The sequence below is a fragment of the Sceloporus occidentalis genome, unplaced genomic scaffold, assembly GCF_023333645.1.
Source record: "Sceloporus occidentalis isolate IW3139 unplaced genomic scaffold, rSceOcc1.0.p SCAF_3, whole genome shotgun sequence".
NCBI lineage: Eukaryota > Metazoa > Chordata > Lepidosauria > Squamata > Phrynosomatidae > Sceloporus > Sceloporus occidentalis.
The window spans coordinates 56,526,082-56,539,074 of record NW_028316983.1 but is presented as its reverse complement, the minus strand read 5'-3'; the positions used below and the strand labels follow the sequence as shown (position 1 = coordinate 56,539,074).

Sequence of the window (12,993 nt, the reverse complement as noted above, 5' to 3'; positions counted from 1 at the left end):
AATCTGTGGATATGGAGAGCCAACTGTACACACATAAATGTATTTAAAAAATAAAATAAAAAATAAATGCATCTTAAAAATTAGCTTGATGGGAATGAGTTGAGCAATTCAAAGACCTAAATCCAATTATTACAGTATCCTCAAACACCCATTGATCAATGGGCCTCTTCTAGTTGAGTGAACTACTGGATTCAGGCCAAGAGCCTAAATCATGTGGTCCTCCAGATGTTGTTGCACTATACCTCTCAGCATACTTAGCACTGATTATGCTAACTAGAGCTGTTTGGATCTGCACTCCAACACCAAGAGACTTGTACAATTCCACTTTGCAGCAGGCCAAGTTACCCAACTATGCTGATATAAAACAGCCATGCAAGCTCCTTAGTCTTACCCAATTCTATATAGAGCCCCCAGCTGATCCCAGAAAGGAGAGCAAGAGTGATGAGGTCACCAAGGCTAGCAGCAATAGGTGTAGCCACATTGTCAGGGTTGATGCCCATCTTTCGGGAGCCAATTATTACACCAATCATGATCATACCTAGAGACCAAAGAAAAGAAGATTTGGTGATAAAACAAAGATATCACAAGCAAGATTACTTTCCCCCATCCCAACATATTTGTCTCTTACCCAGCACGAGGGAGGCTATAAAGGCTGTTGCCACACTGCTGGCACAAAGAAGCACTGCATGGCTCATGATGAAGTGTCCATCTGGAATCCAGCCAAATACCACTGCAGCAATAGAGGCCAGAAAACCAACCACTGTTGCTTGAACCTAGAAGATAGAGTCAGCTATTAGCTGAGGAAAAAGAGCTACAGTTTCTATTTTCAATTACTCCATTCCATCCAGGAAACTACTTTCATTTACCAGTGGCCACAAATGGTATAGGGGAATATGTGTTCCTGCAGATGCTGATGGACTGCAACTTCCATCAGCCCTAGTTAGCATTGCCAATGGTGAGTGAAAGTGCAGGTGGGAGCTGTGCTCCAAAACATCTGAAGGGCTACATGTTCCTCACTTCTTCACTACAGATCCATCAGGCACCCCATCCAATACTGTCCCTCTCCTGGTGCTGGGGCTAACAGCTCCTCTCTTGGTGTTTGCCAAGACCCCACAACTAGGTGGCTTTTTTCCTGTGTCAGACGAAAGAAACACCTTAGTAGAATTTTCTTCCAGACTGTTGCAGGAAAGTCCAGCAGCAGACTTCTCGTCATTCTTTAGTGTTGGTGATCATGTGGCTGATGCATCTCAAAACAGCTGAGTAGCAGACAGCTAGGACTTTGGCCTCCTCACCCTCCTGCTCCAAGACACCATAATCTTTTCTAGAATTCACCTGTATTAAAGCCATGTTCCCTATTATCATCTTCCAGAGTTCTTTGGGAGTGTCCATTTGTCCAATGTTAGCCTACAAATAAAACAGAAAAAGAATATAGTTCAGTATTAAGGCCAATGAACAATTGGTCCCTGAGCATCTTTTTAGATGTGTTCACACTTGTATGCAGCACACTTTTACTGCACAGTTGGTAAATAGCTCACCATAAGTCTAGTTGTAGGACTTTTAGACATGTGTCTCCCTGATCATGCCTTACTTTGTATGCCTTGGAACTAAAATCTGGTTCAGTAGAGATAAAAATTGTGGTTCGAATACAGTTTCTCTGTAGATAGCTCAATCAGATCTGCAGAGACCATAATACCAGAAACCTCTGTTGTGCACAGAGTATCCCCACTACTCTTTAAGAGCAGAAGGACTTAGTGGCCCATCTTACAAGGGGATATATGGAGATATGTACTATAGGTACTTAAAGCCGCTTCACAGCTCGAAGCAAAAATATCAGAGAACTTACTTAACAAGTGCACTCCATTCAGGAGAACGATAACTTGTTAGAACTATGTCAGAACTATGACCCTTCATTTCTGGCTCAAATGGTTGGTCTTATTGATTTGGCAGCTTGTGAAAGTGAATCAATCCCTGATAAAGGCAAGAGGTCAAAATGACACCAGTGCAAAGAAAGGATAAACAGAATGTGCCTGGGAAGACCCAGTTTAGCAAGATTTTTCAACTTGAGGGGAATAGGATCAGTCGAAAAAGTCAACTCCAGTTACACAGAACATATAACGATGTTGCTTCCACAGTAAAAGACTTGTTTTGCTGTTTTGCTTCCTAAAAGAGATCCCATTCAAGGACAGAAGAACTGTGAACTCCCCCAGCTTGTCACTGTTTTAGATGAAGTTATTGATGGCAGTATGACAAAAGGCAAACAAAAGACATGGATTTAACCTTTGGCCAAGTGGTATAAATAAAGGGCCAGAAACTGTCATAAACTGCAAGAAAACTTATGGTGAGCCCCCACTCCATTCCCACTTCTGAAGCTTGACACAGTACAATAATGGCTTTTCCAGATATTGTGTACACCATTAGTTTTCTTCATCACAAGGCTTATCTCAAAACAGTGAGAGATTTTCAAGAAACACAGGTCAATGCCATTAGATACTTAGCAGAGTGTACCCAGACACAGTTACAGAACCATAGATAGCGTCACATACATATTGATTTAACAACCTGAGCTAACAGTTCTGGTTATTCATTTTAAGCAATCTTTAATGTATTTTTGTCTCTGGGACTAAACTTTTATTTTTCTTAACACTATTTTTGGAGCATCATTAAGGGTTGAATCTGCCAAAAGCAGTTTGCATCATAAAATAATACAATGAAGAATACAATAACTGTATTGTATCTTTCCTAATTTGGCACATCCAATCATTAGTTTCAACAAGAATAAAACTACTGAATCAATTAAACTTACCAAACATAGGCACCAAGTTCCCACTGATTCAATGGATCAAATTTAGTTGGAAGAAATGGGATTTAAACCCTGATGTTTCTCGCCTATATATGTTACTACTTAAAGCCAGGTTTACAATTATATCATATGTTGTCCTACAAACTGGAGAAACAACTTAGTATTTTAGAAAAGCCTACTATGATGTTAATGTGTTTTAATAGTAGAAAGATACAACTGTCAGACATCAAAGGAACAATTTCTGAGAAAGAATAAAATTACCCTGGCTAGAACCTCATTATTATTCCAGAATAAGACACTCTACCCCAACCTAAACTGTCAAAACAGAGAAATTCTCCTATTATTTTGAAGGGGAAAGATTTGAATGAATGGTTCACAAGATATTCTTTGTCAAATATGTACATTTAGCATGTTTGCACAGCCATATCGATAACTATCTTGCTCATACTATACAGTTGCCCCTTCGTTTGCGTGGAGTCCGTTTGCACAACCCTCACTTACTCATGAGGAGCAAATGGAGGGGATTAAAATGGGGTGCGTGCCCCCATTCAATGAGGACCTATGGGGCTTGAAAATGTGTGAAATTCTGTTTTCGCTGGGGGTGGGGGTCCGGAATGGATCCCCTGCGTGAATGGAGGGCTGACTGTACACTTGTCCGTGTATTGTTGGAACTGGGCCTTGACCTTGTTTTCCCTGCAAGCTTCATTTCAATAACTCATGAAGAACGAAAACAAGTCATCAGCAAATAGCATAAGCAGCCTGAAATCTGGAAAGTTCCACATGGAAGAATGGGGCAGTAGTCATCCTCTTCTGCATGCAGTGCCAGAAATTAGTTCTGTTCAATTTGGCTCAGGGGTTCCTAGTTCGCTTGCAATTAGGTTAAGGATCAACATAATGTGGCTGTACTCAAAAGCAATTTTTTAATCTGCTGTACAGGAGAGGAAAAAAACCTTCTCTTGCTTAAATGGCAAAAGGAACTATTTTGGGAGTCCTAATGCGCAGTTAATGAGAAACTGTACTAAGCTTCCTTCCCACACAGCAAGCATAATGACCAAGCCCCCCAGAAAAGTAGTTTAAGAAGCTACTCCTGGATTCTTTCCACCACAGGTGGGCAACTCCCTGGTTGCTTTTTCCTAAGAAAGAAAAGAAGGAGTCCATGTGATTCCCACACATGTGTCCTCAAACTGCAGACAACAGGGTAGTGAAGCTAATCTCTTATAAACAGCCAACAAAATACTGAAACCTGGCATATGGGCACAGCTTGTTTCTCTCTACTTCAAACTTTGTTGTAGAACCTAGGTTTTTGGGGGGAGGGGGACATATTTGCATTGTACCCCACTTGGATGATACTGATAAAATGGTTTTCAGAGCATGAGCCAGACCACTCTACACAGGTAGCAACTTCTCTCTTAACATGCCAGTTTGTATGCAAGCATCCATGCAGGGGAAAAAGAGAACTTAGAAAAGTTATTGGACTACAGCTTCCCAGCCAGTGAGGTCACTATCCTGCCAGGTGTTGCTATTCTAGAATTTCAAGCATAGTCAATCGTGAGGAATGCTGGGAGTCCAAAAACATCTGGAGAAGTACATGATTCACAGATCTGGGACACAGTGTCATTATTAAAGGGGTTGTGGACCACACTGGGTGACACAAATGTAGTAATTTCAATTTTCTACTTCTTTACCTTTTCCTCATTTGTTTTTAAAAAAATCACCTTGTTCTTGAGTAAAGGCAATGTTTCCAAAACTATTACTAACTGCACAAAATGTTTCCATCTGTGCCATCAAATCATCTGTCCACTCATGGCGACCCCAAGAATTTTACAGGGTTTTAGGCAAGGAATCCTCAAAGGTGGCTTTGCTAGTTTCTTTGGTCTGAAATATAGCTTACAACACCTGCTATTCATTTACAGTCTTGTAGCATTAAATGCCCTAAAGGTACCAGATTATGTCTGACCATAGCTTCCATGATCAAACAGGATCTTGTACTTTTAAGGTATTTTGGCTACAAATTAGAATAATGCCTGGAGAAATGGGGAAAAGAACAGAATAACCTGGCATTGTCACAAGTACCTAACTAGTCTCTTAAAATCCTTTACACTAAAAGCACCAGTTACTCCCATTAGGTGGTCTATGCCATTCCACTCAACAATGCTTAAAACATGAATATAATGATAATTGCATCACTGCAATTTTTTGTACTAATCAGAAATTAGATGAATTATCTACAGATAATAGGAAAAATCCAACTTTCAAGTTTCTTTCTACATGGAACTGTCTCCCCCTTGTGGAAATTGTCAGCACCAAAATCATGAGGCACCCTTAATTCTTCCATAGGTATTTTTGTTGTTGTTGTAGTTAACTGCCTTCAAGTTGATTTCAACCCATGGCGACCCTGTGGATGAGACATCTCCAAGAACCCCTGTCCTCTATTGCTCTGCTAAGTTCCTGCAAACTCATACCCGTTACCTCCTTAATAGAGCCCACCCACCTAGCATGCGGCCTTCCTCTCTTTCTGGTTCCCTTCACCTTTACTAGCATTATTTTCCCCCAGTAAGCCATGCTTTCTCATCATGTGTCCAAAGTAGGAGAGCTTCAGTTTGATAATCTTGGCCTCTAGGGGTATTTTGGGCTTGATCTGTTCAAGGACCCATTTATTTGTCTTTTTGGCTGTCTACAGGATCATCAGCACTCTTCTCCAGCACCACATCTCAAATGAATTGATTTTCTTCCTATCTTCTCTCTTAACTGTCCAGCTCTCACATCCATACATGGTAATACGGAATGTTCTTTAAGTCTTCCTCCTGTCAGTCTGTAGGTTCTTTTTCCATTCCTTTCCTTATTGTCTGATGAACCATTTGTGCTTGTCCTAGTTTAATCTTCTCTACCAATTTTTTCTTTAAAAGTGAGATTCAGAAGAGTAGCCATGAGTATGAACAAGATACAGAGTCTTCCTATTAATATCAAAAATACTGAACAACTCAAGTTAACAAAACATGAAAGTAGTCTTACCCTTAATTGTGAAATCACAATAATCTTTGGAGGAGGCCTTGCAGATGGCGCTGTGGCCTACAGAGTCTCCTCTGGTAGCAACAGGGAAATGGGATTTCTCAGTAGTGTTTTTTCTAATGAGCCCTTTCTCAACCATTACTGGAATCTACTCTGTATGTAATCTGTTACCCTTTTAATCCAGTGCTGATAGTGACATGAAACCCCAAACTTTCAGAGAAAGATCTGTCCTGGCCAATACTACCTTGACAGAGATGCCAGAGGTTAAACCTTGGTCTTGTCCATATTCTAACTATTAAGTCTCTTAAAATCTTTTACAGTAAAGTCATCAGATACTCCCATTAGGTGGTCTATGACATGCCACTCGACTATGGTTAAAACATGCATACAATGACAAAATATTTGTTAGGGAATGCAGTTTTTGTGCTAATCATAAATTAGATGAATTATCTACAAATAATAGGAAAAAATACACAGAATGGCAAGAACATCTCAGAAGACATCTGTGTATCCCAGATATTATTTTTGTCAGTGGTAAGAAAAACTGTGAAGAAGCAAGTGTACTGTGAGGAGGAAAACATCTTCCATCATACCTTCAGGGTCTGACAACATTTGGCAATAAAGGAAAACTCAACTCAACTAACAGTTTTCAAATAAATCATCATGTCAGTTAAGCTGGTAGCATGTGCTTTTGTAGACTTGAGCCTACTTCATTAGATCCAGAAGTAGGCTCAAGTCTATGAAAGCTCATGCTACCAGTTTCGTTCTTTCCATTAGTCTCAAAGGTGCTACAAGATCCCATTCCATACTGATTTTCCAGACTAAAATAGCTACAATTACATTTGTTTCTCTTTAAGAAAGCCAAATACAGACCAGAGACTTCTTGACTGGGGCAAGCCATCTTCTACACTTGCTCAGTGCTTAGAATAGATTATTACACCAAGATGCTTTTAGACAACCTTCCAAAAAACAGCATCCTCTATTATTGTTAGAACTCCCATCTCCTGTCAACAGGAGATAATCTGGGATAATCAACACTAAATTCAACGTATCATGGGGTTGCCAATTTGGAGGACATTGCTTTAAGCAAACCTGCTCCCTACATACAACAGCTTGCCAGAGTGACAGGAGGAGGGTGGGAAATAATTAAAAGCTTTCTCTCAGCAAAGGGGCGTCTAATTTCTTTGCCAGCTTCTCTTCCTGCCAGAGCCATTAAGCTCTGCTGGAATGCCACAGAGGCTTAAGCTGTAGGACTGTGACACAAGTCCTATGAAAGCATAGTTCAGTACAGGACTATTTAGAGGAAAGAAATAGTGCTCAAGTCAAGGTCATGGGATGACTGGAGGGGAGAAAGAGATGAAGAGCTCTGTTGCGCAAGCATTTATATAAAAGGGGGAAAAACACAAGACAAAGTCCTCACCTGTGGAAGAGACACTTTTTTAGGGCCAGTGACTCAGGATGGAGGAACTAAGAAATCAGCAATGACATGAATAAATGTTGGGAACAACTCTTAATACTGCACACTGCCAGGGGAAATGAATCCCTCACTTTTGAAGGAATGATCACTGCCTGGCATTTATCATGGGGAAGGTGATGTACATAATGTTACCTTAATTTTTCCAGCCCATGTCACCATGAATGGAATGACCCAGACCTCATTTGATGCCTTTACATATTTAGAAAGTGTCACCAAAAAGGAGATATTCCAAGGCACCGAGTAGGAATCCAGTCTCTCAACTACAAAAGGAAAGAAACTCACTTAAAGGAAAACAATGAGAAACAATATGGTGTAGTAGTTACAAATGTTAGGCTGGAACTTGGAATATGAAGGTTCAAGCCCCCTGCTGGGCTGTCATATACAACTGGGTGACATTGAGCTAGTCTCAATCTCTCTGTCTGAACTACTTCATAGGACTGTAGTAGGGATAAAGCAGATATGAATGGGAACCATATAAGATGATAGAGGTGATTGCAGGAAAGATGAGATGTACGTGTTATGAACAATAATGTTACCAGTTCTCTACTAAAGAATTGCAAGATTAAGACAATAGTGCCACAGTCTCACAGGGCTAGAAGTCATTTATACTACTGGAAGCAAAGAGGGGGAAGCAATAAAGGAAAGAAGATACCTAAGAGAAGAAACTGCAACCCTTGGTTTCTCCATTGTCCCTTGTTGAAAGTATAACTGTACAGAAGAGACTGGGCGGGAGAGTTTAACTCACCATCTGCCAGACTGAGGGGTAGTGAAAGATGCTAGCTGGCAACACTACATCCAAGACATTTGTTCAGGAAAGAAGTGAGTGCATTAAGAAACAATACAGCCTGCTTGCAAAAGCCACATGCCTCTTCTTTATGGAAGTCATGGGATTCTGCAGTGGTATGCTCCCTCAGTTCATAGTATTTTATAACTCCCTGCCCTTATGTTAACAGGAGTCCTAATTCTGTGTAGGTGATGAAGTAAACAGTGCATTTCCAAGCTAGTCCCACTGGGCAAGCAGCTGTCACAATTGCACAATAAAGGCACACAAACATCAAGGCATGCTTCAAAAACCCTATATGTACCTTTGCTAGTATGAAAATGTTTTTGGAGGTGTGGGAATAAGAATATATCTCACAAACCAACTAGAAGCATAGTCAAGTGTTTGTTATGCAACGCATTCCTACTCTCTCACTTGGCCTTTCTGCACAGCAGGAGCAATATACTTCCACCAACTCCATGCTCCATCTGCACTGCTAAACCATCTCCTACATCATTCAAAAGAACCTCCTAAACCCCATAAGCATATTTGCAGAGGGGGAAGAGAGACAGGAAGGAAAGCACCATACTATGAACACTATTCTCCATGGGAAAGGTAGGATCTAAGCAACAGCTCGGTTTTTGCTTGTTTAGTAAAATGATTTTATTTTATTCATTGCCTTTGCATCTGGAGAGCAGATATGACTAGACCTGAGGTCATTGGCTTTATTTAGAGTTTCATTTACCTGTACGCACATGTAAGAAACCTACATGCTCATTCACCAAATTCAGAAGTGATTGACCACGTCCTATAGCAAGACAGAAAACAATATTGTGCCTCTGAAACAGTGCCAGGGTCACTCTGCCATCATTGGGTTGGGGGGGAAGGCAAGTTCAGGAATGAAGAGTACCCACCTGCCACAATACACACAGACCAAAGACAAAAATACTCACAGCTGTAGAAAGTCGAGAAGCCAGCGTCATCTCCAAGTTGCCCTTCAATCCCAGAAGTGCTGGAACCAAGATGAATACTTCAGTCACATACTTGAAGACATCCCAGTGCTGTAAAACCAAGATGACCATTTAGGATATAGTAATAGATTATTTTTAGGAGAAAGTGGGCACTGTTTAAATTAATTACCAAGAAACATGGGGTTCATCAACAGTTTACCAGGGGAGTCTCCAAAAGGTCAGACACAGCATGCAAGGTACTAGCTACCAGGAAGATTGTTCATTTCCTGTTGATTAGTGTTCTCCTGCCATAGTAGTTTTGGCCATGTGTATCTTAAAACATATACAAGCAAACAGCTATACATACTGAACATGCCATAAAATGGCCTATAGATTCTTTACCACTGTGCTAAATGGAGGGGAGGAGGTAACATTGGATGTAGATAGATCCTATTTTGCCTAAATGTTACACAACTGGCTGTCATTAAAGCAAATTACCTAGGAGAAAGACTCACTGAACACAGTAAAATTACTTCTGAGTAAACATGTTGAGCTAGCATGGCACAGCTGTTTGAGCATAGGACAATGACTCTAGATATCAGGGTTCCAATCCTGACTTAGCCATGGAAACCCATTGGGTGACCTTGGGCAAATCACAACTCTCAGCTTCAGTGAATAGCCAGGGCAAAAACCCCTCCGAAGAAACATGCCAAAAAAAACCCATGATAGGTTTGCTTTAAGGTTGCCATAAGCCGAAAACAAGTTGAAGGTGCACATTAACAACAAAACATGTGGAGTACTATGTACTATCCTAAGAGTCATATGATTGCTTCAGGGTCCTGAATCAAGAAAACTCACTATCTTTTTCTCTTCAATTCCCTCCTTTTCCAGTTCTACTCACAAACAAAAACAGAAATGTGGGCAGAAGCTAAGAGAGGCAACTAAAAGTAAAACCTTATTCCCTATCACCCAGAAAGTGGTAAACACCCTGCTCTTCCCAGCATAAACCTGATCACTCCACAATAAAAGGCAACAATATGGGTTTCTAGGGCAGCCCTAATTATATGGTAAAGATTATACTGTGACAGGACAGAAAACTACTGAGACTACAGGTAAGATGTAAACATTTTATAGCACACTCAAATACACAAGATTATCTATTATTTTCCAAAAATGAAGGACATCTGGACTGAGTTTAACTGTTGTTGTAAGACAAGAACAACAGCACTATGCTTTGTGGTTTCTGCTTTCTGGAAGAAGGAAAATGACATTTTGTAATGGGTGAAACTTGAATATGCTCAAATTGTGGATCTGTAAACCAGCCCTACATATAGGGAGAAAAGCGGTCTTGGTCATGCTGTGAGAAAGATGGGGAATTTTCCCTTTCTGAAATTGCTCAACTTTAGAACTTAGGTAGGATCTACTGAATATTTTGCTCCAGGGCCATTTTATGTTACAGTCATAGCACTATTATTCCATTTCAAGTGCTATGGCAACATCCTTTGAAATCCTGGGATTTGCTTTTTAGGGAGGGAAAATGTAGAATTCTCAACCTGAGAGCTCTAGTCCGACACTAAACTACAAATCCCAGAATTCCACATGTTGCCATAAGAGTTAAAGTGGAATCCTAGCATGATAACTGTATAGTCTTGAAATGGCTCAAGAAGTGGACTCCCAGCCACCACCACTCTGTAGGTAGTTTGTGTGCTCCTCCCCCCAAAAGAAGCACCAGGTGTCCCAGGAACAGAAAGCTAGCCTCTGGGCCCACTGGAGCATTCCTTCTGACTGGTGCCTCAAAGAGAAAGAAGAAGCTGTGCTTCTGAAACAGGTAAGCACAAATACTGCAGGAATATTAAAAGGGTGGCACCTACAAAAAGATGTTAAGCATTGACCGCTAAATATTCCTTGAGCCACAACAGTGCTTCAGATTGATTTTCTCTTTCACAGTCATGGACAGAAGCCAACAAGAAGCACTTTCCTCAATGATTATTTTTAGGGCTGATTGGCAGGTGTTGTGCAGCAGTGTAGAGAGCCGACCTCTTATTGCATGTCTCCCATATTCCATATATATCTGAAATCAGTGCAAATTCGCAAATGAAGAAAATCTGAGCTGACTGAACAGAATTTTTACATCCAACACCTTCCCTTAAAAGTAAATTCTGGCATGAATCACATTCTGGAAATTAGAAAAATACATATGGTTTACATGTGTTATCTTTGCTTTGGAAAATTAAACACAATCCCATTTCACACTTGCAAAATGTAATTATTATTATTATTTCTTTTCCATCTCTTCAATAAGATCAAGGCAGCTTACATCCATAAAATCATATAGCACAATAAAATGAACCCCAATATCCCCATTCTCCTTAAAATGAGTCCACAATACAGCAAACTATAATAAAAACAGTTAACATTATTAAAACAGTAGCAACAGGAATAGGAAATCATAGGCAGTCATTAAACAATCCACATCAGTGGGGACAACTGACTCAGTCATTCAGGGAAGGCCTGTCAGAAAAGATCCGTCTTGACAGCCTTTTTAAAGCTGTCAAGGTTAGTGATATGTCAGGTCTCCTTCGGCAAGCCATTTCATAATTTGACAGCAGCAGATGAAAAGGTCCTCTGGGTGACCGTAGCCAGCCTGGTCCTTACTGGCTGTAATAGATTTTTCCCAGATTCCTCCTCCTAATTCACATCTACTCCATATCTCCAATGGAGATATGAAACTAGTAAGTTTCACTAGAAGGGTTGACAAATATCAATGACTTTAAAAAATAAAATAAAACTATATATTGTTTACATCAGATTTTCAAAGCTTAAATAACATTTCAAAATGTTAGTAGAACAGTAAAATAGAGCCCAGGTAAAGACATTGTTGTGAATACTAATAATACAACTTTTATTTATATTCTACGAATATGTTAACAGTAATTTAAGAAGACAGGAAATAACCTGATCAGTGATATTCTGCAGGTTGTGTACATGAAAGACATTTTTGTTCTTCTCTCAGTTTTTCCTCCCTAAATGCAAAGACAGAGAAAGTCAATGAACAGAGAATTTGGAGATATGGAGTAGATGTGAATTAGGAGGAGGAATCTGGGTATAAAAGGCAAAGAATCCCATTAATTCATGTTTAATTGAAAATTAATCTAAAGAAATAAAATGAGATCTCTGAATACACACTGTTATACTGAACCATAAAAATGATGGCAAAAGGCAATCTATCTTATGGGTTATATAATTTGTTTAAATAGAATCCATCAAAAAATAATTTAGATAACAATTTCAATCTGCTGCAATGCTGGGGTAAACTTTGACAATACTATTTAAATTAGGAGTTTAAACACCACCGAAACACATACAAAAATGTTTATATACACATCTGTTACTGTCTGGAGGACACTAGCAGAAACAGTATAAAGCTAATTTGATGTACAATACACTGAACATGAGCTAAAGCATCACCATGCCACTGTATTATGTTCAGCTGTGTTCTCTGTTCATCAGGCTAGAACCTGATAAATCTGGTACATGATGTAACTGAAGCCGGAGGAAGAGAATCCCACATAGGGATTTTCTCCAAGTGGGAGAAAAAGTTATTTCCAAGGAGGGGAAATAAGGCACTTCACTTACGTCAGAAGATAGTATTCATGGGTGCCTGCCAACTCCTTTAATAACACACACTGAGTCAGGTTATTCTGTCTTATTTATAACTGTAATGAGGACTTTGCTGGCTCCTGCAGAGAATGCCTCTGCTTAAGGTGTCAAAGCACTGGAAGGAAGGTCTTAACAACATTTAAGCCTGCAATCTGAAACACACTTACTGGGAAGTATGTATATTGAACTCTGTGGGATTTAATTCCAAGTAAAACATGGGAGAGGTTTGTACTGCATGCCTCTCCAGTAAATGGATGATACTGCCTGAACATCCACAATCCTAGCTTAGTCAGTATGAACACAGGCAGTTTCAGTAGGAAAGAGATGGAAAACAGAC

General features: G+C 39.9%; 1 protein-coding gene across 2 annotated transcripts in view; it reads right to left on the bottom strand.

Annotated features, from left to right (window-relative positions):
* Positions 1–12,993, bottom strand: part of LOC149315969 (solute carrier family 41 member 1-like) — a 42,190-nt gene that overhangs the window by 15,181 nt on the left and 14,016 nt on the right. For both annotated transcript variants that reach the window (XM_089514501.1, XM_089514502.1), the window contains exons 2-5: positions 9,000–9,107; positions 1,333–1,404; positions 629–773; positions 392–538 (exon numbers count right to left, since the gene is read on the bottom strand). In XM_089514501.1, the coding sequence (XP_089370627.1) occupies positions 392–538; positions 629–773; positions 1,333–1,404; positions 9,000–9,107 (472 nt within the window). The remainder of the gene's footprint in view (positions 1–391; positions 539–628; positions 774–1,332; positions 1,405–8,999; positions 9,108–12,993) is intronic.